General features: G+C 38.1%; 1 protein-coding gene across 8 annotated transcripts in view; it reads left to right on the top strand.

Moving 5' to 3' along the window:
- Positions 1-27,347, top strand: part of RGS7 (regulator of G protein signaling 7) — a 508,190-nt gene that overhangs the window by 447,879 nt on the left and 32,964 nt on the right. For 7 of the 8 annotated variants that reach the window (XM_040451792.1, XM_040451789.1, XM_040451791.1 and 4 more), the window contains exons 10-12: positions 17,607-17,681; positions 25,389-25,487; positions 26,908-26,969. In XM_040451792.1, coding sequence (XP_040307726.1) covers positions 17,607-17,681; positions 25,389-25,487; positions 26,908-26,969 — 236 coding nt within the window. The remainder of the gene's footprint in view (positions 1-17,606; positions 17,682-25,388; positions 25,488-26,907; positions 26,970-27,347) is intronic. The other variant, XM_040451794.1, reaches the window with a different exon arrangement.

The raw sequence follows: 27,347 nt of genomic DNA, 5'->3' as shown, positions 1-27,347 counted from the left end.
CTTCTTGTTTGATCTCTGAGGCAGGCAAATAGCAGTACATGTCTGTTATCACAACATCTCTGAAAAGGAGCTAAGTATTATAGCCATGTTAGCCTGCTGGAAAGAGCCATGATGTGGAATGTGCTGTATAAGTGGGACAGGCATAAAACCTAGAAACTCCCAGGGCTGACTCTGGACTTGAACGAGCAGGTATAGTAGTCTATAGATTGTGTGTGTGTCAGGGGGTAGTTTTTACTTCTGTACTGTATGCATAATTTATGTACATAATTCCATGTGTTCATTTGGAGCTCTAATATATTTCCTAATATATTTCCTAATATTGTTGAAAAGTCTCCATGATATTCCTGTTGTAACTTTTGGCATTGTCAGTTTTGGGGTGTCCATGAGAAACAAATTATGCTGAAGTCAATAGAAATGCTGCAACTTTCTGTCCTCAGTGCTCAAGTAGGCCTACCAGTGGTCCACAATCCAGCTTCTGATTCTTTTCACTGTTTTAGGAAATCTAAAATGTGTTAATCCAAATTTAAATCTTCTTTTGTATTATGAAAAAAGAACAGCTTTTCTATCATTCTGATCTGTTCCTTTGGATTAAAAAATATTTTGACAATGTAACTATCATGAGCCTCTGTGAGTGAAACTGTTCTTTTTTGCTCCCTGGTTACATCTTTTATGCTTCCTCTGTTCTTTCTATCCTGGAATAGATTTGGAGATACAGTGTCCTATTATTATGTAATATCTGATGCTATTTATGTGAGCCATGGCTAGAGTGAGAATAAAAACTGTCTTCCCCCTTATTAACTTGGTGTTTCTATAGCCTGTGTGTTGGCAGCTTTTCAAAATGTTGTGGTCAGATTTCTATCCTGTTCCTTCTGAAATGGTGAGGGTGTGGATGTGGTTGTGGAGGTCCTGGGAGCAAGGCCCTAGGGCCACAGCCAACATCTCAGGGAAGTGAGTAGAGGACAGTCTTGGTCTTGCATCTGCTGGGCATCTGGGCAAGTGCTAGGAAGAAAAGAAAACCATTTCTATGATAGCTGAGGTAAAGTCCTGTGTGCCACCACAGTCGCCAGTAACTGGTCTTTTACTATAGGCAGAGAAGTAGAATAAAAATATTTGGAGAATCTGAGAGTCTATGGAGTTCTTTGAACTTCCTTACAATTTTTCCATAGGTTTGAAATCAAATGAAATTTAAGTTAAAAACATGTGTGCATGCGTGTGCACACACGCACGCACAAGTGCACATGGTCTATAAAGGGATAGCTGAGCAAGCAAAAATGGGCTCAATCTGCCAATACTGCCAGCATGGATTCTGATTCCATAGGGAACAGTGATTATTTGGGCTCTGTTTTTTCTGTTCATTTGATTTTCCTCAGATACAATTTCCCCAAATTGTATTGAAGGAAACAAGGAAACAAGGAAAGAAAGAAAGAAAGAAAGAAAGAAAGAAAGAAAGAAAGAAAGAAAGAAAGGCTGTGCTCTCTTAATCCAATGTCAGGTGTCAGCTTCAAATGAACTTTCTTTTTCTGATAAACATAACTAAATTGAAATTTAAAACAATCTAAATTAATGAGAACAAAAATAAATTCTCTTTCAAGCCCAGAAAGCTCTAAAAATTTCTCCTCGGCTCTGCTATTCCCTTTCAACAATTTTATGTATCTTCTCACAAGTCACAGCTAGATTTTTCCAAATTACATTTCATGTAATAAACTCCAACATAAAGACATTTGTCATTACATATTTTCAAACGTTAGAAGCTAGCCCTTTGAGAAGCGAAAAGTTAAAGCAGTCATTGAGGAAGGCAAACTCAAACGTATGAATCTGGTGCCTGACTTGATGGAGCCGAAGGATTTTGAACTGAACGGAGCTCTCTGCACTCTTCCCTCCACAATACTTTATAATTAGTCCCCCAAAGGTACTCACTCATTTATTGATTAAATATGGTATCTGGTCTTTAATTGCTAAAGTTTGTTCGTTTTGTTTTCTGGTTCCATTCGGTAACTTCCTCAAATTCTAACAGTCTGAAAGACCCAGTTTCCTGCTGTGTAATTATTTTCTGTTTGTCAAACTTTACTTCCAATAATAATAGCAGCTAACATGTGCTCCATGTATTTTGCGTGTCAGGAACATGCTAACCCCTTACACACATTATTGTGTACAACAACGAGTTTGGTGCCGTTACTCTCACCTCCACTATGTAGGAGACACTCAGGCTCCCAGGGGCTACTTAACTTTTCCAGGAGTTAATACAGCCCATGATCCTAACTGTTTTGTAGTCATGTTGTTTCTCTTTTTTCATGTGGTAGTAACATTTTAAAAGATAGCATAACCCTTTCAATAAGTGACTTATTAGAAGATTTTCTACATTCTAAAGAATGTACATAGATGGGGTAATTTTAGGGGAAAGTGTGATGCTTGTAGCAGCTAAGGTTGAATGACTTCTGTTAGAGAAGTTTCAGAAGGAATCTTGAATTGGGTGCTAGGTTTGACCAGATAAAATTGATGCCTTCTTCTAATGTGCAAGTCTTTGATGTTTTGTTTCAGCAAAAATTAGTTTCAGAATGACTGAACCTGTGTGGTTTATAAAATGCTTTACAAAACTCAAATGACAATGGCTGCAAAATGACAAAGTATTCCATGATGTAAGAACTGTTCTTATTATCTGTATTATTTGTATGCTTTATATCTTGAATCTAGATTTTTTTCCTAGGGGGTTTTAATCTTTAATTCCATAATACAGAGCAAGGAAGAACAGTGATAACAGAATGAGTCCTTTGGAAATTAAGCTCTTTTATTCTCTGTCTAAAACTCACATTTGGTTTTAATTTTATATTATAGTAAGAATACTTAACACGAGATCAGATCTCTACAGCTTACTCATTTTCCTTAACTCAAATGATAAACCTGTTCATTAGAAATTCCCTATTTCCACTTCCCTCCAGCCCTTGGAAACTATCATCCCACTTTTGGGTTCTGTGAATTTTACTATTCTAGATACCTCATAAAAGTGCACTCATGTAGTATTTGTCTTTCTGTAACTGGCTTGCTTATTTATTTATTTATTTATTTATTTATTTATTTATTCATTTAATTTTTGAATAGAGTTGACATTAGTTTCAGGTGTACAGCTTAGTAATTTGACAGTTTCTACACTATGCTATGTTCACCACAATGTAGCTACCATCTGTCCCATTACATGGCTATTACAATATGATCCGCTATATTCCTTATGTTGTGTCTTTTATTCCCATGACTTCATCATTCCAAAACTGGAGGGCTGTATCTTCCTCTCCCCTTTACCCATTTTGCCCAACCCACTCTCCTCCCCTGTGGCAATCGTCAGTTTGTTCTCTGCATTTATAGTTCTGATTCTGCTTTTTGTGATTCATTTCATTTTTCCATAAGTGGAATCATATGGTATTTCTCTTTATTAGTCTGACTTATTTCACTTAGCATCATACCCTCTAGGTTCATGCATGTTGTCACAAATGGCAAGATCTCATCATTTTTATGGCTGTACAATATTCCATTGTTCCGTATTTTTCTTATCTATTTGTATATTGATGGACACTTATGTTGTTCCCATGTCTTAGCTATTGTAAATAATGCTGAGATAAACATGGCACATATATCCCTTTGAAAAATGTTTTTGTATTCTTTGCATAAATACACAGTAGTAATTGCTAGATCATAGGTTAGTTCTATTTTTAACTTTTTGAGGAAACTCCGTACTGTTTTCCACAGTGGCTGCACTAGCTTTTATTCATTCCCACCACCAGTGAAAGAGGGTTCCTTTTTCTCTACATCCTCACCAACACTTGTTTTTGCTTGTCTTTGTTATCTTAGCAGTTCTAACAGATGTGAGGTGATATTTCATTGTGGTTCTGATTTGCATTTCTTAGAGGATTAGTAAGGTTGAGCAACATTTCATGTGTCTGTTGGCCATCTGTATGTCTTTGGAAAAACGTCTATTCAGGGCCTTTGCCCTTTTTTTTTTTTTTAAATAGGATTGTTTGATTTCTTGGTGTTGAGTTGTATGATATATATATATATATATATATATATATATATATATATATATATATGATATTAACCCCTTATGGAATATATCATTTGCAAATATCTTCTTCCGTTCAGTAGGGTGACTTTTTTGTTTTTTGATGGTTTCCTTTACTGTGCAAAATGTTTTTATTTTGATGTAGTGCCAAAGTTTATTTTTGCTATTATTTCCTTTCTTACATGTATCTAGAAAAATGTTGCTATGGCTGATGACAGAGAAATTACTGCTTGTGCTCTCTTCTAAGATTTTTATGGTTTCAGGTCTCATGTTTACCTCTTTAATCCATTTTTCATTTATTTTTATTTATGGTGCAAGAAAGTAGTCCAATTTCATTCTTTTACATGTAGCTGTCCAGTTTTCCCAGCAACATTTATGGAAGAAACTGTCTTTTTCCCATTGTTTATTCTTGCCTCCTTTGTCATAGATTAACTGACCTTATAAATGTGGGTTTATTTCTGGAGTCTCTATTCTGTTCCATTGATCTATGTGTTTATTTTTGTGCCAGGACCATACTTTTGATTACTACAACTTTGTAGTATATCTTGAATTCTAGGGGCGCCTGGGTGGCTCAGTTCGTTGAGCATCCGACTTCCGCTCAGGTCATGATCTCGCAGTCTGTGAGTTTGAGCCCCGCGTCGGGCTCTGTGCTGACAGCTCAGAGCCCAGAGCCTGCTTCCAGTTCTGTGTCTCCCTTTCTCTCTGCCCCTCTCCCACTCATGCTCTGTCTCTTTCTCTCAAAAATAAATAAACGTTAAAAAAAAATTTTTTTTTAAGAAGAAATCTGGAGTTGTTATACTTTGTTGTTCTTTTTTCTCAGGACTGCTTTGACTATTTGAGATCTTCTGCGGTTCCCTGTAAATTTTGGGATCATTTGTTCTAGTTGTATTTTTTTTTTAAGTGCTGTTGGCCTTTTGATAGGGATTGCATTGAATCTGTAGATTCCTTTGGGTAATATAGATGTTTTGACAATATGAATTCTTCTAATCCATGAGCATGGGATATCTTTCCATTTGTGTCATCTGTAACTTCTTTTATCAGTATTATATAGTTTTCAAAGTATAGGTCTTTCACCTGTTTGGTTATGTTTATTTGTAGGTATTTTAATCTTTTTGCTGCAATTGTAAATGGTGTTGTTTCTTAAATTTCTCTTTCTCGACTTCATTGTTAGTGTTTAGAGATGCTACCAATTTGTAATTTTGTACCCTGCAACTTTACTGAATTTATTTGTAATTTCTAGTAGTTTATTGGCGTAATCTTCAGGATTTTCTATGTATAGCATCATGTCATTTGCAAATAGTGACAGTTTAGCTTCTTTCCTTACCAATATGGATGTCTCTTATCTCTTCTGTCTGATGGCTGTGGCTAGGACTTCCAGTACAATTTATCATGAATGAATGTTGAATTTTGTTAAATGCTTTTTTCTGCATCTATTAAAATTATCATATGAGTTTTTTCCTTTGTTTTCTTGACATGGTACGTGATGTGATTGATTTTTGTGAATATTGAACCATCATAGCATCTGAGGAATAAATCCTACATTATTGCGATGAATAATTTTTTAATGTATTTTATGTAGTTGCTAGTACTTTGTTGAGGAGTTTTGAATCTATGTTCATCAGGGTTATTGGCCTATAGATTTTTTTGTGTGTATGATGACTTTGTGTACTTTTGGTGTCAGGAAAATCCTGGCCTCATAGAATATATTTGGAAGTTTTCCTTTCTTTTCTGTTTTTTGGAATAGTTTGAGGAGAATAGGTATTATTTCTTATTTAAATGTGTGGTAGAATCCACTTGGATCCATCTGGTCCTGTACTATTATTTTTTCATAGTTTTCTGATTACTGATTCTGTTTCATTACTTGTAATCGGTATATTCAGATTTTCTAGTTCTTCCTGGTTCAGTTTTAGAAGATTGTATGTTTCTAGGAATTTATCCATTTCTTCTAGGTTGTCAGCTTATTTAACTTAGCACCATGACCTCAAAGTTCATCCATGTTCTTACATATTGTGGGATTTTCTTTCTTTCTTTCTTTCTTTTCTTTCTTTCATTCTTTCATCCTTTCTTCTGTTAAGACTGAACAGTATTCTATTGTATGCATTTACCACAGTTTATTTATCCTTTCTTTGTCAAGGGACATTTAGGTTGTTTCCACATCTTGACCATCGTGAGTAGTACTGCAGTTAACATGAGAGTGCTTCTATCTCTTCGAGATTCTGATTTCAGTTGTTTAAAACAAATACTCAGAAGTGGGATTGCTGGGTCTTTTGACAATTGTGTTTTTAATTTTTAGAGAAATGTCCATACTATTTTCCATAATGGCAGCACCATTTTGCATTCCCAACAATAGTGTGCAAAGGTTCCAATATTTAACAACAAACTATCTATAGAGGAAATTAGGAAAGTAATCCCATTTACAACAGGACACATAAAAAGAACACAATACTTAGGAATAAACTTAAATAATGAGGTAAAAGACTTGTATATTGAAAACTACAAAATACTGATAAAAAATTAAACAAGGCACAAACAAATGGAAAGACATCCCATTTTTATGGATTGTGTGACTTTATATTGTTAGAAACCCACAAACTTTTGAAAACCAAAAACTGACTTATGAGCTGTGCTATTATGCCCTATAGCTAAGTTGTTTCATCTTAACTCCACTGTGCCTTAAACATCCAGGTAGGGAAAATGGACAGAGGCACAAGTTTTATTTGTCCTTGAAGACTGTAGGTCAAAATGGAGACAGTTTGAATGGAAACTGTAAATGCAGGGGCAGAGGAGTTTGCTCATATTGCCTTCTCTAAAACTGAGCCTTTGTAAGTTCCCAGTGTCCTCCTGCTTTTTAAGTATTCAACCCCCATAAAATCTGGAAGCAATATACCATTAGCCATATATACTTATCAACCAATGGGCTACTTATAGTTCAAGAGAAAAAAATATTTGAGCTAAACTTTCTTGAAACAAATGTTTCTTTGAAGCCTAACTGAAGAATTAGACAATATGTTTCCTGTTCATAATGTAAGATAATAATGATAATTTATGACCAATTGGTCTGGGATTTAAGTTATAGGTACCAATATGCTTGAGCATACACACACATATACCAAAACACAGTAAATAAAACTCATTTCATCTTTTTAGCATGAGTAGTGTTCAGAAATAGCTATTATGTAAAATGTATGATTTCTCTCATTCATTCATTGATTTATTCATTAAATATTCATTAAGCACCTACTACGTAACAGAAAAAAAATGATGGCATTAAACATGACAGGCGAAGCCTCTATATTTGAGGAGCTTACATTTTGGTAGAGAAAGAATAAACAAAGATAATATATAAGAACATTACATGTAGAGGCAAGTGCTATAAATAAAAACAAGGTGATATGGTTGGAAGCATTATGTCGGACCCAAATGGCAAGGGGTCAGCTACACAGTACTTGTGGAAAGAAGTAGCAGCCAGTCCAAAGGGAAAAACCTGACACATGTAAGGAATAGGAGGGAGGTGGATGAGGTTGGACTGAAGTGAGCAGAGGCAAAGAGATACCAAGCAGAGTTGGAAAGGTAGACAGAGGCCATTTATGTAGCACCTTGTAGAACATGGGAAAGGGTTTGCCTTCTCTCTGAAATGTGATAAGAAGAGGCTTGAAGAGGAGAGTGGTGACATGGCTACAGTATTGAAAGGTCAGTCTGGCTGCAGCAGAGAACAACTTGGGTGTAGAGTGTAAAAAGCAAGAAAGGATTGATGAAGACAAATCGAAAGTCTGCTGAGATAGTCCAGGTGGGAGATAATGGCAGCTTGGACCAGGATGGTGGCACGAGGGGGAGCAGATCAATTCAGGATGTGTTTGGAGTAAAGTGCACAACACTTGCTGTTGAATGAAATGTGGGAAGGAAGGGAAAGCAAGCTGTGGCTGACGACTGCCAGATCATAGCATGAGCACCCTGGTGGATGGATATGGCCTTTGCTGCAAAGGCAATGAGGAATGGAATGGGGAGGCGAGGAGGAGCTCAGTGCTGGTCAGTGTCTTTCCTGAGCAACTGATCTAAAACGAGTACTGTGTCTGGAAGGCTTCTCCCACCAGTGGTTGGTAGAGCAGGGGCATGATTGTTCACTTGCAGGATTTGGGGCAGATAGTCCTGTAGGGCACTGCCCAGTGTCTCACTGCACTTCTCTTCCCGCCCCTGAGCACAGAATGAATTGCCAGCTCCCCTTCTGTGTGAAGTCCCCGTATCTCAGAACTCCAGAAAAAGTTTTCATGTCATCTACTCTGATCCACTTAATTAGCCTGTAGATATTTATGTCCTATAAGTGTTCTGAAAGATATGAGAAGTTACCTACATTCCCTTTGTCAAACCTCTTGCATTTCCTTCCTCACATATCCAAAAACCTAATTCTACCTAAAACTTAGCCAAGAATAAACTCCAAAAATTTTAGCCAAAGAAATTGTTAAAAACACCCACACTCTAACTCAGGTGCTTTGGTTGGCTCATTTGCAAAAATATGAGACACTGTGTTCAAGAAGCATTTTTCTGCTTTCCTGACCCCTGTCAGAACCCAAGTAACAGATTAGAGGATGATGGGTTGGTGCTGGGAGGAAGGACACTGAGAGCAACAAAATTGACAACTGACTGGCAGAAGGCAGAGGCATTCAAAAAATGACCTAAAATGTCATGAAAGCTCAAAAACCATTAAGAGTTAAGGCCATCCAGCCTCACAGGCATTGCTGTCTTAAGGGTGGCACAGTAAGTGTAGTTCTCAATAATGACCTTCAATCAACAAGAAAAGATTGCATTGCTTTGGATATAATTGTGCAAGAATCTAGGGATGTGTGGGAATTATTTTAGAATACCTTTTTTTTCCAATGGTGAAAATAAAATTGAGTTTTGGCTCTCAGTGATAAATATTTAATCTGCAAAATAACTTTATGTGAACCTCTCTTTTCTGACACCACTAGATAAATAAAATACTTACTTTTCCTACCTTTGGAAATCAAGTTTAATGCAACAGAGTGTGTCTTTGAAATTCATCTTCTTTATAGAGGTCTTGCTGAGCTGAGTTGTGTGTAAAGACAGCCTTTCTCTGTGTTATCTGGTCCGGAGAGGGAAATATGCCTCTTTTCCATTTGGGAACATATGACTTAAGACTCTCCCATAGCCTTTGTAATTCAAGGCTATTGAATTCAAGGCCAATTCCAATATCCACTGATTTTCATGAAGTTGTTCTTTTCTAGTTGTCCCATTGTCATTTGTTGCAACAATTATTGTAAGCCTTTTGAAGTTACTTATTTGTACTACTTAGGAATTTTAGTTATTTTTTGGTGAGTTATTTATACTATGAGGAATTTTATTTGGTTCTGTTCACCAGTTACAGCACACCATTAAATCGTCAAGACCAACAATAGTATTACCTGCAAAATTGTTTTCACCAATTCAGTTAAGTGATCCATTTTCCTACTTTTCAGCTCTTAACTTTTATGCTGGGGAAATTTCCATTGCCATCAGAGATCTGGTTTAGGTTTATTTCCTTCATGCCTACATTCAACAAACACATTAGGAGTTAAAGTAAAAAAAAAAAAAAAAGTGAAGACATTTGATGATATTAAGCTTATGGACGAGGAATCCCAAAATCATGTTGCTACTCACCCTCCCATGAATGAGATCCCAGAAGGACAGCAACATAATGCCATCCCAAATGCCAGTTAGCTGTAGGTTATGAAAATGCCCTTGATGCGAACCCAGGACTTCCTAGTGCACAGTAAGTTGGAGTGTGTGTGTTCAGTCTAAGAGGGGTCTTTTTCATTCCCCAACTAAAAATCTTCCCATGCCCTCAAATTGCAACCAGCATTTTGTGAAGAAAAAAATCATAGGACATGAGGGAGATCAATCACTTGTATGAGTGGTAGACCCATGCACACCTGCCTCAGGCTTTTGTCACTTCCTGAAAGAGCTCATATTTTATTCAAGGTAAGTATGACAACTCAGCCTCTACCCAGTGATTTTTTTTTTTATTCCAAAGAAATTCTAGCTAGAAATATTTTAAATGTCTAAAAACTGGACATGAAACATGAGCAATGCCTGTGATCACAGAGAAGCCATAGCAAGCTCACTCATTAGGGTCCTCTTGGTAGCTTGTTGAGAACTGTGACAATCTGGCTGTACTTGTCTGCATGGCAGCTGCTAGTCTATAAAAAGGGACTATCACAGAAGGATGAACAGACAGTTACTAGATATTAAGTAGAAGTGGTCTGATTTCAACCAGAACAGATTAAGAGAGTGTGGTAGGATGCACTGGAGAAGAATTTAGAGAAATGTAGTAGATGCTCTGAGTAATGGGATGCCACTCCACCAGGTTTTCCATAACTGACTATCAGACATTGGTTTTGCACACTCAATGATATGCACCTAAAAAGTCAAAGACACAAAAGGATGTGGCTGGCCAGGGACAGATTATTGTATAAGCATTAATGTTGAAGTGTTCTGAGCCATGAACCTTGACAATGACTGCATAAAGAGCTGTATTCTAGTTGGAGAATTCAGTAAAAATACTAAAATTGTGTGTAAATGAAATCCAGGAGCCTTCCCTGATTTCTCTCTTTGGTTACATCTGTTCCTCTCCCAGCCTTCCTCGTCTCGATAAATGGCACCACCTCACCCAGTTGCCAATAACTAGGGGTCATTGTTGACTCTTTTGCCTCCCCATGCTCCTTAACCCAATCCATCAGCAAGTTGTGTTGATTCTGACTTCAAAATGCATCCCTCACCAGGGTGGTACCTCTGTTGCTATCAGAGAGCCTGCACAGACACATCATTGTCACCCGGAGTCCATAATTTACATTGGGGTTCACTCTAATGTAATGGTGTTGTGCATTCTATGGCTTTAAACAAATGTATAATGAGATGTATCCACCGTTATAGTATCATACTGAACAGTTTCACCACTGTAAAAATTTTCTGTGATCTGCCTAAGTCATCCATCCCTCTCCCTAACCCCTGGAAACCACTGATCTTTTTATTGTTTCCATAGTTTTGCCTTTTCCAGAATGTCGTATAGTTGGAATCATACAGGGTAGCCTTTTCAGACTGACTTCTTTCACTTAATAATAGGCATTTAAGGCCCTCCGTGTCTTTTCATGGTTTGCTTATTTCTTTTCATCCATAAATAATATTCCATGGTGTTTCATACCACAGTTTATTTATCCATTCACCTACTGAAGGATGCCACATTTTGGCAGTTATTGTGACTAAACCTGCAATAAACATCCACGTGCAGGCTTTTGTGGGAACATAATTTTTCAGCTCTTTTGGATAAATACTGAGGAATACAATTGCTGGATCAAATGGTGAAAGTATGTTTAGTTTTGTAAGAAACTGCCAAACTGTCTTCCAGAGTGGCTTGTTTTGTGTTGGTCTCAGCCTATCAATAACCAGTGTTATGGTTGGATCAATGATGTGGTTCTTATGTGGTTCTTCTGCAAGTTGCCCTTCCACAACAATTACCAGGAAACTTTGAAAAAAATAATGCTTTACAACTTACAGAAAAAAGTAATTACATAGCACATCTGGGGCCACATAATAAAGTTGAGGAGAGGGGAGAGCGCGTGAGCCCCAGAGTACTGCTTTTCTTGGGGTTGAGGTTGGGGGCCTAGGGTTTCATGGGCTCACTCTTTATTGGTGAATTTAAAGCATAAGAGTGGAGATTTAAACACTGGAAGAGAAAGAACAAAAATAAAATAAAAACAAGTAGCCAAGATGATCAGTATTGAAACCAACCAAGATCTCCAAAACAAAGGAGCATCTGTGTTGGAGACAAACTGCTTCTTTATCTTTGAAGTGGGTTCCTCTTTGAAATGGTTGCTCACTCATCAATGCCCAAATCAGGCACTTGAATTACAAAAAGGTAAAACAAAAACAAAAACAAACCCGTCAAGGCTTTCACTACTGGGCTGTACCATTTTGCATTCCCACCAGCAAGGAATAGGAGCTCTTTTTGCTTCACATGCCCTGTAATATGTGATGTTGTCAGGGCTGTGGATCTTGGCTCTTCCAATAAGCGTGTAGTGGTATTTAATTGTTTGAATTTGCAATTCTCTAGTAACACATGACGTACAGCATCTTTTCTTACACTCATTTGTCATCTGTGTATCTTCTTCAGTGAGGTGTCTGTTCAGACCTTTTATCCATATTTATTTATTTTTTTATATATATAATTTATTGTCAAATTGGTTTCAACACCCAGTGCTCATCCCAACAGGTGCCCTCCTCAATGCCCGCACCCACTTTCCCCTCTCCCCCACACCCCATCAACCCTCACTTTGTTCTCAGTATTTAAGAGTCTCTTATGATTTGCCTCCTTCCCTCTCTGTAACTTTTTCCCCCTTCCCCTCCCCTCTGGTCTTCTGTGAAGTTTCTCAGGATCCACATATGATATACCACCTCAACGCCAGTCAGAGTGACTAAAATGAACAAATCAGGAGCCTCTAGATGCTGGAGAGGATGTGGAGAAATGGGAAACCTCTTGCACTGTTGGTGGGAATGCAAACTGGTGCGGCCACTCTGGAAAATAGTGTGGAGGTTCCTCAGAAAATTAAAAATAGACCTACCCCATGACCCAGCAATAGCACTGCTAGGAATTTACCCAAGGGATGCAGGAGTGCTGATGCATAGGGGCACCTGTACCCCAATGTTTATAGTAGCACTTTCAACAATAGCGAAACTATGGAAAGAGCCTAAATGTCCATCAAATGACGAGTGGATAAAGAAGATGTGTTTTATATATACAATGGAATACTACTTGGCAATGAAAAAGAATGAAATCTGGCCATTTGTAGCAATGTGGATGGAACTGGAGAGGGTTATGCTAAGTGAAATAAGTCAGGCAGAGAAAGACAGATACCATATGTCTTCACTCATATGTGGATACTTTTACCCACCTTTAAATTAAGTTGTTCATTTTCTTATTGTTGAGGTTTTTTTTCTTATTGTTGAGTTTTAAGAGTTCTTTGTATATTTGGGATAACAGTCCTTCATCAGATGTACCATTTGCAAGTGTTGTGGGTTTTTTTTCCCCAATCTGGCTTGTCTTTCACAGAGCATAAGTTTTTAATTTTAATGAAGTCCAATGTATCATTGATTTCTCTAATGTATGGTGCTTTTAGTGTCATGTTTAAAAAGTCATCACCAAACTCAGGATCACCTAGATTTTCTCCTATACTCTCTTCCTGGGGGGGGGGGGGGGGTATAGTTTAGCATTTCACATTAAGGTTTATGATCCATCTTGAGTTAATTTTTTGTGAAACCATAGTGAGTTTATATTATATATTATATATACATAATATATAATATGTTATATATAATATATGTTATATATATGAATATATATAATTTATATATATAATATATAAACACATATAAATATATATGTATATATGTGTATATATATATACTTTTTTTTTTTTTTTGAGAGGCAGAGAGAGACAGAGAGTGAGCAGGGGAGGGGCGGAGAGAGAGGGAAACAGAATCTGAAGCAGGCTCCAGGCTCAGAGATTATTTTTTTAATTTTTTTAATGTTTATTTATTTTTGAGAGAAAGACAGAGTGTGAGCCAGGGAGGGTCAGAGAGAGAGAGGGAGACGCAGAATCCAAAGCAGGCTCCAGTCTCTGAGCTGTCAACCCAGAGCCCGACTCAGGGCTCAAACTCATGAACTGTGAGATCATGACCTGAGCCGAAGTTAGACGCCCAACTGACAGAGACACCCAGGTGCCCTACAGAGATTGAGGTTTTAAAAATATAAATCATATTAAGTCACTTCCCTTATGACATCCCCTTATGTTTAGACTTAAATCAAAGTCCTTACTGTGGGCTATAATTTCTACCTGACCCGACCACTTTCCACGGCTCCAAGCATCTTGGTACATTTCCCTCCCCTCTGATGCAGGAGCCTTCCTTCTGTCTGTTGACTCTCAGAATTTGTTCATAGCCTACACTGAAGCAGGATTACATAATCCAGAATCTGTGTCCAGCAAATAAGATTAAGTAGTAATCAGATGAATGAAAGGGTGAATGAAAGGAATTCCAGTGTAGTTACCTTAAACAACTTCCTTTGTGTGTAGCATTTAGTAAGCCCTGTTGGCCTTACTAAACAGAACAGAACAGAAATAAAAGCTTCAATTGAATGTTTAAAAAAGTATTCTGAGATTGATCACTCTAAAATCTATAACCACGTTTTATGAGGATAAGGAGAGAATCCTTTTCATTGAGGTAAAATACATTGCAAATTGAACTTTTAAACCTTGTACTGTGTTACAAAAAGACAAATATTTCAACATTCAAAGTCTTGATTTTCCCAGAATCATGTCTTTTTTTTTTTTTAATTTCCAGGAATATGGATATTATCAGTTCTATTTGCCACCTTATTCTTAACTCTCCATTTATTTGTCATTTAGGACATTGTTTTAATCACTTCAGAAAATTTCACTTCAGCTACTGGGACTGAATTAAAGAAAGTGGTTCTCCATTACTCTCTTCACTGAAGAGTCCTTAAGTTTCCCCAGTTATCCTGAGCAGAGTGTGCCTTCTGCTACAATAATGTCATTTTGCATGACAGGAACTAAATGATATTCAGATTGTTTTAAGTAAAATGATGGTTTCATCAATGATGAAACCAAAATTTCATCTCTGTTTTGCAACTCATTGAGACACTTACGTGTACACTATGGCAGTAATATTTCTCAATAATATGATCCTTTTCCTCCTTCAGGAATGGATTCTAAGGAATTCAATTTTACTTTTTAATAAATAGTGTTACAGTAATGTCACAACACAGCTTAATTCTATTGAAAATAAATTTATCTTTGAATCACTAGAAATAATTTATGACTCTTTTTAGGTCAGTGTAAATATTATTTCATTATTCCTTAAATTGAACAATACTATGAATTTAATATTATATCTGGCCAGGAGTACATGTTTGAACATTTTTATTGAGTGCTTACTTGGTAATGGTGATGTTATTTGTATTTTATTGGGAAGCTATGCTTAGTAGTGCAGAAAACCAATTTAGCCATAACATTTCATGTGGATCTGGTGCCAGCTAGTGGTACATTTTATATATTAAAATAACCAAAGATGGGCACCTAGGTGGCTCAGTCATTTGAGCATCTGACTCCTGTTTTGGCTCAGGTCCTGATCCCAGAGTCATGGGATTGAGCCCCTCATCGGGCACCATGCTTGGGATTCTCGTTTCTCTCTCTCTCTCTCTCTCTCTCTCTCTCTCTCTCTCTCTCTCTCCCCCTCTGGCCCTCTCCTCCACTTGCACTCTGTCTCTCTCTAAAACTAAAAGAAAGAAATTAAATAACCGAAGACAGCATGGTCTTATTGGGATCAAATTTGCTCAAACGATAAATAAATATATTTCAGCCATGTTGGTGAGAGCCAAGAGGATGTACATAACAATGGATATATGAAATGTTCTGTTGCATAATGCCTTGGCCAAACTTCTCTCCAGTCCTGTGCTCCTACAGTGTGATGATTCACATACTTATCATGCTTACTATATTAGAAGATCATCCCTTTGTCCTTGTATGTCACTACTTATCACAAAATTTATCACAATATCAGAAATAAATATTTATTAAATAAATAATAAATGGTCTGTCTTTCTCCAGGTCATGGAAGGGCATGCCCTTACTATTCCCACCCTTTAACATATAGAAGAAGATTTCTATGATCTGTCTTGCCATGAATCAATAAGAGCATAAAGAATTTCAGTGCCTTGTCTTCCTAATGGACCGAGCCTTACGGATGGAAGGCTGCAAGGAAATGGAAACTGAATAGGAAATGAAAACACTTTAATATTACTTTAATAGTTTTACCATTATATTTGTTATCTTTGTTATCAGTGGTTGTGAATTCTGGCTGCATATCAAACTCACTGGGGTCTCTTGAAAAATACTTATGCTGCTAGTAGCCACAGAAAAATTAAATCAGAGTATCAGACATTGATCCGTATGGTGAGGTAGCTAAAGTGAGTTACTCAGTGTCAATTAGTAACTACATCCCACCCATGTGGGTGTTTTTCCTCCTTACTGCCAAGCAGATCATGGTTTATATATATGGTTTGCATATATAGATATGCAAACCAAATTTGTGATTTATTCATTTTTAGTGCAGTGTGTGTGTGTGCATGCACATGCATGTGTGTATTTGTGTGTCTGTAGTATATATTTTTCACATGCAACCTATGTAGAAAAAAATCAAGAAAAAGGGCTTTCTTTACTTACTTTTTTATCCTTTACACTATTATGGTGGAGCTTCTTCCCAATGGCTGTGCTATCAGGAGAGGGTTCTTCAAGGAAATTCCTGCATGCAAGTCTTCATTAAACCAAAAGTGAAGCCCCTTGCCTGACAGTGAGTGTGGAGAACAGCTTATTTCCAGAATCACATCACTGCTGCCTTTTTGCCCCGCCTCCTCCCGTAACATCCCAACTGTGCAAAAGTCTTTTTCCACATTCATAGTTTCTCTGTAATCACTTTCAAGTATATCGCATGTTTAACGATCTTACATTCTGTGGGAAAAAAACAGAGAAACTGCACAGAGTTATACAACATGATACTTCTTAGACTAGTACCAGAGATCCCTATATCTGGTACCAAAACTTGAAAGTTAGGGAAACACAACCCACAAAAATGTTTCCTTCCAATCACTTCTAAAGACTAAGTGATATCTAAGGACCTTTCCAGATATAAGGTCCCCTGTATTCTTGAATCTCCTTTTTTCTCTTTTTCCTCCCACTACCTCTCCCTTCCCTCTCCCTCCCCCCTTCCTTTTCTCCCTCTCCTTCCTCCTCAGCCCCATCCTCTCCCTCTTTTCTTACTCCCTCCCTCAACCCCTCTCCTCCTCCAAATACAAAAGAAGGTTTACAGTTCTCTGTTTCTGTGCAACAGAACAGCAAGTCTGGCAAAATGATGCTCCTGAGATTTTCAGAGAACCAGTAACAGGCTGACCACAATCCTATTCTGTGTATGGAAAACAAATATTCCTAGTCCCCCGATTTCACGAATCATTGCAAAAAAAATTCACCTGCGATTTGAGCTGGGTCAACTAATTATAGTTTTCCAACTTGGGAAGCAAACAGCCACGTGATAACAGTGTCACCTCACATAGAGGAGTACTCTGAGCAGGGCTGTCTGTAGGTACCAGCTGGGCCATCAGCCGCTTGGTCTCTGGACACCCTTGCTCCCAGTCTGTTGGATTAGCCCCTACTAATGTCAATACCCACTTTCAAAGGCAGAGTCTGTGCATTTCTTGTCCCTGTTTCTCTGGAATATATTCAAGAATGGTATCTGAAGTCCTTTATGTGCAAGGAGTGAGAGTGTACTATATTTTTTTACTAGCTCCATTGATGGGTGGCTGTGGCCATTTAGAAAGAACTTCCAGAGACCTGTGTCATCACAGCTTTTGTTCAGGTTGTGGATGGCAAGTCATTAATGCATGAATCAAAACCTCATCCCCAAAGATTCCTTTGTCTCTCTGTTTTTCCATTTCCAGCCTGGATGTGTAAATACCACTGAAGTGGACATTAAGAAGTCATCCAGAATGAGAAACCCACATAAAACACGGAAGGTAAAACCCACCTTTGCTGTGCTGATCTTGGTAATAAGTAGCACACCATAGGAGGACGCCATAGGAGGATGCCAGTCATAAAAAATTTTCTCCCACTTCCTGGAATATATTCTAGCATCTTCCCTGCTCTTCCTTGTTCCTTGGCTGGAAGGAAATCTGGGAGCTCACACCCTGGTCTTCCGTCAGTCCATCTCTCCTGACCAAGTAGAACCATCACGGTTCTCCAGCATGTGGTTTTCCAGCATGCACAGGTCCCAAGGCGTGCAAGTGTCCCTGATGGGGCAGAGATGCCAAGGATACCTCCTCTCTCTATTGGAAAGAAGGGTCATCAACAGAGAAAGCTTCTCTTTCAGGACCCGGAGGATGAGGAAACACAGATGGAGATTATCTTGGAAAAAGTGATGTTGATGAGAGAAGGGCATTTTCAGAGAAAATTCTGAAGGAAAAGAGACATCATAAAGATGCAGGACTGCAGAGTTTGCATGAGGACCCCCTTTTAACACCAGAATTTTGTGACACAACCGTAAGAGAGTGGTTGTTTGTTCATTTGGTATCTGTTACATGAGAGAATACATCACAAACAAACAAAAAGAAACCTATCCAGAATTCAGTGGCATTGTAAATAATCTCTTGAAAATACATAGCAATAGTACCTACATATTTATTTAAGTAACACAGGCACACAGAAGGCATTTTTATTCATTTCGTGAAGAACACTTGATGCATATCAGAATTTCTGGCTTGAGGACATAGCCCATGACTGGCACCAATGAATTAAAGCATCCCGGAAGTTTAAGACCTTCCCTTTTATGGCTGTTTCCTTATGTAGCATTAGGGCTTTCCAGGGTGTATGTCCCTGCTATAGGCACTAAACACTTTTTTTTTTAGTCGTATTTCTTGTGGTCTTTTTCCTCTATCCCTAGAAATATCATGTTCAGAGGCCCCAGTGTGATCCAAGTCCTTTTTTATTTCTTTTAAGGCAGTTTACCTTGATGTCAAGATAAAGAAGCCAAGGGAAGAGTGCCACAAAACCTGCTCAGATGCAGTGCTCCAAAGCTGTGGCTCCCAGGGGCTCTCTGAGAGAAAGAGGCAAAGCCAGACCAAAGCAGGCCTGTTGGCCCTGCTCTCCTGTGACTGGCCTCATGCAGTTCCTTCCATCCTCTGCACACAGCACAGCCTGAGGGCACTAGGGACTGGCTTTGTGCTGTGGAACAGCATCCAGAGCTGCAATCAGCTCTCCAAAAGCACATTTAGCCACCTATCACTACTTCTGAATTTTGAAGAATTACTTTTCATGATACCTTACTTTGTGTCAAGTTTTCCCAACAGACACCAACTGAGATATGCTCTGACTCGGAAAGAGAAAGCATATGGATGGGCAGATAGGACTTAAAGATAAGAGAGCCATCATTTACACTGTCTTCTTAACGCCATCCGGTATTGTTATTTTAACAGTGTTTCACATGGCATCGTGCTTTCTGATCGCTTGAAAAGCATTACTTGGCATTGCTGTGCTTCACTTAACAATGGCAAAACACCAGGCCTGGCAAGGTGAAATGCTGTCGAGATGGAACTACTAAGCTCTATTTGTCTTGGTTGTGGTAGAGTTTCCTGTAAATCAATAATGGTAGAACCACAGGGCCTAAAGCAGAGCTCCCTAACTCGAAAATTACCAGAGAACAAAGACAGTTTTGCCCTTGTTTTCATGCATGCCCTTGTTTTCAACAATTGGAGATATATATAGCTTCTCATATTCAAACATGTTGAATTTTCTAGAATCTTCACAAGTGTCATTTTACATAGAAGGTTATAGGACTCTAAGCCACATACTGGTTTCTTTTTTAGAATTATGACCACTGCTACTTTAGCTCATATTTGGTTAGTAACTGGAATGAGCCATGCAATCAGTAGATTTAACAGGTCTCTATGCTAGGCTTTGACTGGTGTTTAGATGATCAATGGGACAGACATGACCTTGTGCTCATAGCTCATGATCTAATGACAGTGTATACCTTGAGCAAGCAGACAAATGTCTATACATATATAGCCACATAATTGTGTTGAGTGGTATATATTAGTCTGCTCAAGCTACCATAACAAAATGCTCCAAATGGCTTACATAATGGGAATTTATTTACTCAGAGTTCTGGAGACTAGAAGTCCCAGATTAAGTTGGATTTTGGTGAGAGCTCTCTTCCTGGCTTATACACAGCTGTCTTCTTGCTCTGTCCTCACATGGCAGAGAGCTATGGTGTCTGTCCCTTTTATCAGGACAGCAGCTCCATGGGATTAGGGTCTTACCCAATGGCCTCCCTTAATTTTGATTACCTCCTTATAGTCTCCATCCCCATATACAGTGACATTGGGGATTAGGGCTCCAACATGAATCTCAAAGGGATGCAACTCAGTCCATAACATGTTATCGAGGGAATTTAAATGATTTGGGATTCTCAATTGCCACACCATTTTATTTTAAAAAATGGCAAAACAGCAAACTATCCCACTATCCTCTGAAGTGTTCACAGTTATGTCCTTGGGGAGCAGGCAAGTCTGTGGGATTGTAAGCCCTAGACACAAATGGCAGAGGCCAATCTGTCACCTCTGGAAACTGCCTTTGTCTTCCACAGCTAATTGGGCTGTGTCCTTTATTCCCTTAGCTGTGAGACCACGCTCTGTCTTAAACCACTGCTAGTAAGAAAGTGGAACCCCTGAATTATATTTAATCTTTGCAAACAGAGAGAGCTTAGCAGAGAGAGCTGCTGTTAATTTATTTGGCATTCAGCTGCGATAATATTTCTCACGATTATATAACAAGAATAAGGGACTCAGTAAATCCCTAAAGCAGTAATCTATCACATGTACCTAAACAACATCAGGGTTTGGAATGTTATATTTAATTGTTGAATTTCAAATATGTCTATCAAATATGTGAAGAGAAGGCTTAGATGTATATCTTATTTGAGATATGTTTAAGTATTTAGGCAGTTTTTAAACCTGTCTTTACTAAAATAGAAAGAAGTAGGTGACAATGTGTTCCTGTAAGTCTCTATGGATGATAAGGTAGCATAGTCAGAAGGAAGGCTGCCTAATCTAGGCAAATTTTAAGGGGCACTGTGTGCCCGGCTTTCTTCAGCCTGCTTCTAAAATTTTAATTATAATAGCCCAGCCTGTGTATTAGTCAGGGTTCCCCAAAGGGGGCAGGAGAGAGTGACAGAGATAGAGAAAGATTTATTTTAGAAAATTGATGGGGCGCCTGGGTGGCGCAGTCGGTTAAGCGTCCGACTTCAGCCAGGTCACGATCTCGCGGTCCGTGAGTTCGAGCCCCGCTTCGGGCTCTGGGCTGATGGCTCAGAGCCTGGAGCCTGTTTCCGATTCCGATTCTGTGTCTCCCTCTCTCTCTGCCCCTCCCCCGTTCATGCTCTGTCTCTCTCTGTCCCAAAAATAAATAAACGTTGAAAAAAAAATTAAAAAAAAAAAAGAAAGAAAAAAAAAAAGAAAATTGACTCACACGGTTGTAGAGGCTTGGCAAGCCCCAAATCTAATGAGGTAGGCCAGTGGCTAGAGTCCCAGGGAAGAATTGTCATCTGCTGACAGAATTTCCTCTTGCCTGGATGAGGTCGTTCTTTTTGTTCTTTTTGTTCTTTTCAGGCCTTCAACTGATTAGACGAGGCCCACCCACATTACGGACAGCAATAGGCTTTATTCAAAGTCTGCTGATTTAAATTTTAAGGGGCGCCTGGGTGGCTCAGTCGGTTAAGCGTCCGACTTCGGCTCAGGTCACGATCTCGCGGTCCGTGAGTTAGAGCCCCGCGTCGGGCTCTGGGCTGACAGCCCGGAGCCTGGAGCCTGTTTCCGATGCTGTGTCTCCCTCTCTCTCTGACCCTCCCCCGCTCATGCTCTGTGTCTCTCTGTCTCAAAAATAAATAAACGTTAAAAAAAATTTTTTAAAAAAATAAATAAATTTTAATCTCACTCAAAATACATCCTCAAAGAAGCAACCAGAATAATGTTTGAACAAATATCTGAGCACTGTGGCCCAGCCAACCTGACACAAAAAATTAAGTATCACAGGATGAATCCTTCTCTACGACAATAACTAGAAGGGTCCGGGTCCTAGAACACCACAAAACCTGAGGAAAATTAAAAAAGCATTTGTGCATACATGACTGAACCCACACTTTGGATGACTTCCTATAACTCCAGAGCCCATATTTCAAAACAACAGTAAACTGTTTGTTGTCTCATTACTTTTTTTTCTATCACCTTCATTTAGGCATTGAGGCACTTCATATTTTAGTTAATAGCTAATGTGCACATTCTGGAAGAACGGTTAGCAAATTCACAATTAAATGTCTAGTTTTTCCGCTTTTGATGCAGTGGCTACAGCTGTTTATACATAAAAATACTGGCATTTCCTCCTGTCTGTATGCATAATGTGGCATTTTAATCTTAACAGAAGAAACTACTCATGCCTTACAGTGACACAAAAGGGTTTTAAGTAAGAAGGACAATAAACTTGCAGGCAACAGACACTCTGATCAAAGTGGCTACAAGCAGGGAATATTCTAAAGCCTTGGGAGCCAGCAGGGGCAGAGTTAGCCCTGGGGGTGATGGACCCAGGGACTCATCAGGGTCTCTCTAACCCTGCCCTCTCTTCTCTGCCCTCTCTCTGCCAGGGCTTCCTGCACATGGCAGCAAATGTGGTCACAATCCATTTTCTAGCTGAGCTGAGCAATCCAGAAGAAAGAGAAATATCCCCTCCCTCCACCACCAGTCAGAAAAATCCCAGAGATTTCACTCAGTATAGACAAGCATAAAAACTGTCTGCACTCTTTCGTTTCTGCTTTAAAAGTAGAGAATTTTCTTAGACCTCTTTCTTCTAAGACGTGAAGGGAAATCATATATGAACATATTTATGTAGAACATCAGATCTGTTTCATTTTATGAATAACTTACCCAGTATTCATTTGGATGGTACCCTATATGAAGAAAGCTGGTCCGGGAATAAGTGGACATGTTCATCACATCAAAGCATCTTGATTAGTAACTAGCTTTGCTAACAACTCAAAATGGATCCCAATTAGTTAATTTTCTTTACCCCCAGCTGCAGACATTGAGACATTCAGACAACTTCATGTCCCTTTCTCTCCATTCCTACCTGTTGCTAGGTCTACTCCACCCACCCTAGGCCAATATTTTAACATGTTAACTTTAAAAAAAATTCAAAGCCTTTTACATGTCAGATGATCCTCATAACCTGTCTGCCAAACTCGTATCAATTTCCTTACCTCCTTTGTTCATCAAATAAGCCCTCTATGTAAAACTTCATTATTCGTGGCCATTTTCACTGTAACCAAGCATCAAAGTTAAAAGCTATCATGGGTCCCCAGAAAATTAAAGGCACTCTGACTGATGAAAGACAGGACACTTGATGTTTACCTGCATGTAAGACAAAAAATGGAAACTCCACAGTAACCTCAGAGCCAGTAGCGAGACTGCTAGAAGACAGCTTTAAACACCAATTTCCAGTGATGTGATTCTTCCATGGACCTTCCTGAACCTATGTGCTGTGCATACATACTGAAGTAATCATAGAAATAGAGAGACAGAAGATAATTTATACATCATTTTACTTCCATGACACCACAAAATGTAGTATTTTTTCCAGCAGTGTTTTAAATTGTTTTTAATCTTAACCCAAAAACTTACTGTTAAAATAGTCAGCTATCTTATCTTATAAGCATTTTTATATGAACTATAGATTCTTACTAAGTACTTTAATTAAACTAAGGTAAATAAGAATGTAATGTTTAAACCTTAGAGTCTTTTTATTTTCTTTATAAAAATTAATGTAATACACCTGAAAAATAATAAACATTGGACAATGTCTACATTTATTCTCTACAATTGTTGAATAATTGGTGATCTTTTACTCACCCAATTTTAAAAAATCATCAACCTCAACTGTCACTTCAGAGTTCAAAGTTCAAATATGAGTATTAGTAGTTCACATAGGCCTTCTCTGTTTCTTCGGTGAAAATTAAGTCTCCTGTACACAGGCCCTATGCTCTTGTTTTTGTTTTCTTTCATGATACTTACCACAGTTTTAATCATATGTTTATTTGTGTGGTTATTTGTGTAACATGTTTCCCCTCCGCTAGGTTGTGAATTCCAATGGAGGAGGAAGCATACCTATCTTTGTTTATTTCTACATCCCTAGTGCTCAGCATTATCTCCAGCATACAGTAGGTGTTCAATAAATGTTGAATGAATGAATGGAAGAACAGAAAAAATTAAGCCATTCAGTTCACTCCTGTTAATAATTAATTCACGGCATATGTGAATACAACCCATATTTGTTGGGTTGAAATGGATGCCCAGTGACAGAAAGTGACAGAAAGTTCCAAGAGGTTGACACTAGGTCAAGAGAGGGCAGATTGAAAGATTTACCAAAGATAGTCTAAATTGGATAATTCAGGCAGGTTAAATCCAAGTGAGTATCTATTGAAGAAAGGCTAAGAGCAAAGTAAGGAGGAGTTACAAGGGAAAAACCAAGTCCAAAGGTCCATGTATAGAGCTAACAGGTTAACATTAAGAAAAGATAGAGTCCGAGTAAAAACAGGTCAGGAACAAAACACAATAGAATGTAGAGATACTTGTATGGTTAGTGATGGGCCTGGAAATTGGCTCATTTAGACATCTGTATCTACCCTCTTCTGATTTCAAGAGTTTCTTCCAAACCTATCTGGTAACTTCAATTTTGTGGGGCTTGAGCAGTTTTATTATGTCCTTATCTTTCATCCTCTTGTCCAAACAAAAAGTGCTCAGTAGCTTATATTAAATCCTTTATTTTAAAGTCATAATTCTTTGATATGAAAGAAAAAGTTATTTGGCTTCTCCCTTGAGTTGGTATGTGAGATGCCTCGCCTTCAGGTGAAGACTTTTTTTTGTCTCTGTAAGACTCTAAATATTTATTCGTACGTACTAAGCAGTGGGTCTTTCTCAAAAAAGAGTATTCCTAAACAGTAGATTTGGCCTTTTGACAAAATACTAAAGAAGCACTGGGGCATCAGGGATTCCAAAGATAGGTGAAAACTTTGCGGTCACCGATGCTTGCAAAAGGCACCCAAAGGCACCAAATGTCAAGGCCCGTGTGGTGAGGTAAATAACCCAATGCTGAGGTGGGAAATTTGGAGCACTCTGGGGTGTCCTTGATCACACTAGCAGAAACCAAATCAACAACAGAATTGTTGACGTAGTCTCTCTCTTCAGTATCCCATTTTGTAAAACTCAGATTCTTTTCATTTTCTTTTGGTTTATAAAGTGTTTAATCTATTCTATATCCACCCCTATTTTATTTCGAAATCAATATTTATTAAATGCTATACAGTGTTATTTCCCAACTTAGTACTCTCAGTCCATCCCCAAATTTTATTATCAGACTTACCGTGATCTTTCCATATAATCGATTATTCTGTCACAGTTAATAATCTAACCACATATTTTTTCAAAGAGCTGGGCTTCTATTTTATATTCATAAGATATTTATGACAGCAGTGTCTTTGAATTTTAATGAGAAGCTTAATCAAATATGTAACAAAGCTTTGCGTTACCTTACTGAATATATAACACAAAATTACCTTTTAGAAAGTCTGTGGCTATAAATGATATTTTGTCCTAAAATATTTCTTTTCTACTTTAATATAGTCTGTCTATGGTTTACAAAATGACATTAGAAGTCACAGTCCTACCCACACACCCACACCAGAAACTAAACCTCCAACAGAAGATGAATTACAACAACAGGTGGGTCTACCTAAAAAATGATCTGTTAAGGGTTTACAGAGTAGTAGCTATGAAGACCACATGGTGAATCTTAATGACAAGGGTTCTCAAAGGTTATTTGAAGGGTTGACTGTTTCATAGCGAAGATTTGCAGTTAAAAGTTAGTGAAATCACTTATTTTAAGGTGTGTAGTCCCTCGAAAATGTATCAATATAGAGAGGTGTTTTTCACATCTCTTCACTCTTTAATTCCCCAAATCCTGCTTCCTCTAACCAATTCTTTAAAATGACCTACACTGATGATTAGGCGTCTCCATTTCAAGAGTTATTTTGTACTCTGGAGCTCTTCTTGAAGAACGGAAGACTAGAAGCTGGTGACCGTTGAGTCACGTGTTTTCTGTATCCAATCATGTGACATGATCTTCACGGAGAGCTTTTTCTTGCTTCTCCCCCCCTGCTCCTCATAAGCCTCTGAAGTTTTCCTGAATTAACACTGGTGTGCAGTAATGGCATATGTCGCTTGTTGTTTCGCAAATTGATAAATAGTTTGGTCCCCAAGTACTATTCGAGAGCAAACACGAGGGTCTCTCATATCAAATAATAGTGAAATCTCTTGGTTTGGTTCAAAATAACTTTTTTATTCTTTTCCCTGATATTTTATTGTGATCTGGTTTAGCAATAGTGTAATGATACTTTCTCTAGTATATTTATAATAACCATGAATGGAAAGCAATTTGGAGAGTTTTGAAGTTTTCTATGTGTGATTATGTCCCTGTGAACATTTGTTATGAAATGTTGGTAAAATTATTCCCCAAACACCTATCTTTGATGCTTTCTTGGGCTAGTATTAGGAAGTAGGGTTTACTTTGAAATTATAGTACATGGGGCACCTGGGTGGCTCAGTCAGTTGAGCGACCGACTTCGGCTCAGGTCATGATCTCGCAGTTCGTGAGTTCGAGCCCCGCGTTGGGCTGTGTGCTGACAGCTCGGAGCCTGGAGCCTGCTTCAGATTCTGTGTCTCCCTCTCTCTCTGCCCCTCCCCCACTCATGCTCTGTCTCAGAAATAAACATTAAAAAAAAAAAAAAGAAATTATAGTACAAATAACAAATATATTTATTTTCTGAATTTAATATTGGGGATTGATTCTGATTTGGCTTTTCACTCTGAATAAATGTTTAAAATCTCTATAATGCTTTTAAAATAAAGTTATATTTTGTCAAAGTATGCAGAATGTTCAAATTCATTGCTGTTCTAAAGGGATATTGACTATGTTTTTTCAAACACTTTAATTTTCAGAGTCATCTCATTTGATTTTTCAGACTTGGAAATTTTACTGCCTTGGAACATATTCTTATTTAGAATTGCCCAGTGTATCAGAATTTCGAGTTGAAAATTTTGAGAATGTCACTACTTACATAACTACTTCTTTAATTCTTTTCAGATTAAATATTGGCAAATACAGTTAGATAGACATCGGTTAAAAATGTCAAAAGTTGCTGATAGGTAAGTATGTCAAGATGCCCATATAAATAAAAAAATTTCACGTGATAGTTAACTGTGTTTAAAATGGGATCCTGTAAGAAATTTTATTTTTCCTTTTGCACATAGAAAACTTTCAATAATGGGGTGCCCGGGTGGCTCAGTCGGTTAAGTGTCCAACTTCAGCTCAGGTCATGATATCATGGTTTGTGAGTTCAAGCCCCACGTTGGGCTCTGTGCTGACAGCTCGGAGCCGAGAGCCTACTTTGGATTCTGTTTCTCCATCTCTCTCTCTCTGCCCCTCTCCTGTTTGTGCTCTATCTCTCCCTGTCTCTCAAAAACAATAAACCTAGAAAGAAAGAAAGAAAGAAAGAAAGAAAGAAAGAAAGAAAGAAAGAAAGA

Source organism: Herpailurus yagouaroundi, unplaced genomic scaffold, assembly GCF_014898765.1.
Source record: "Herpailurus yagouaroundi ecotype Mexico unplaced genomic scaffold, PumYag 205, whole genome shotgun sequence".
Classification (NCBI taxonomy): Eukaryota; Metazoa; Chordata; class Mammalia; order Carnivora; family Felidae; genus Herpailurus; species Herpailurus yagouaroundi.
Note: the sequence above shows the minus strand (reverse complement) of the source record. Positions and strands in the feature narration are given on the sequence as shown.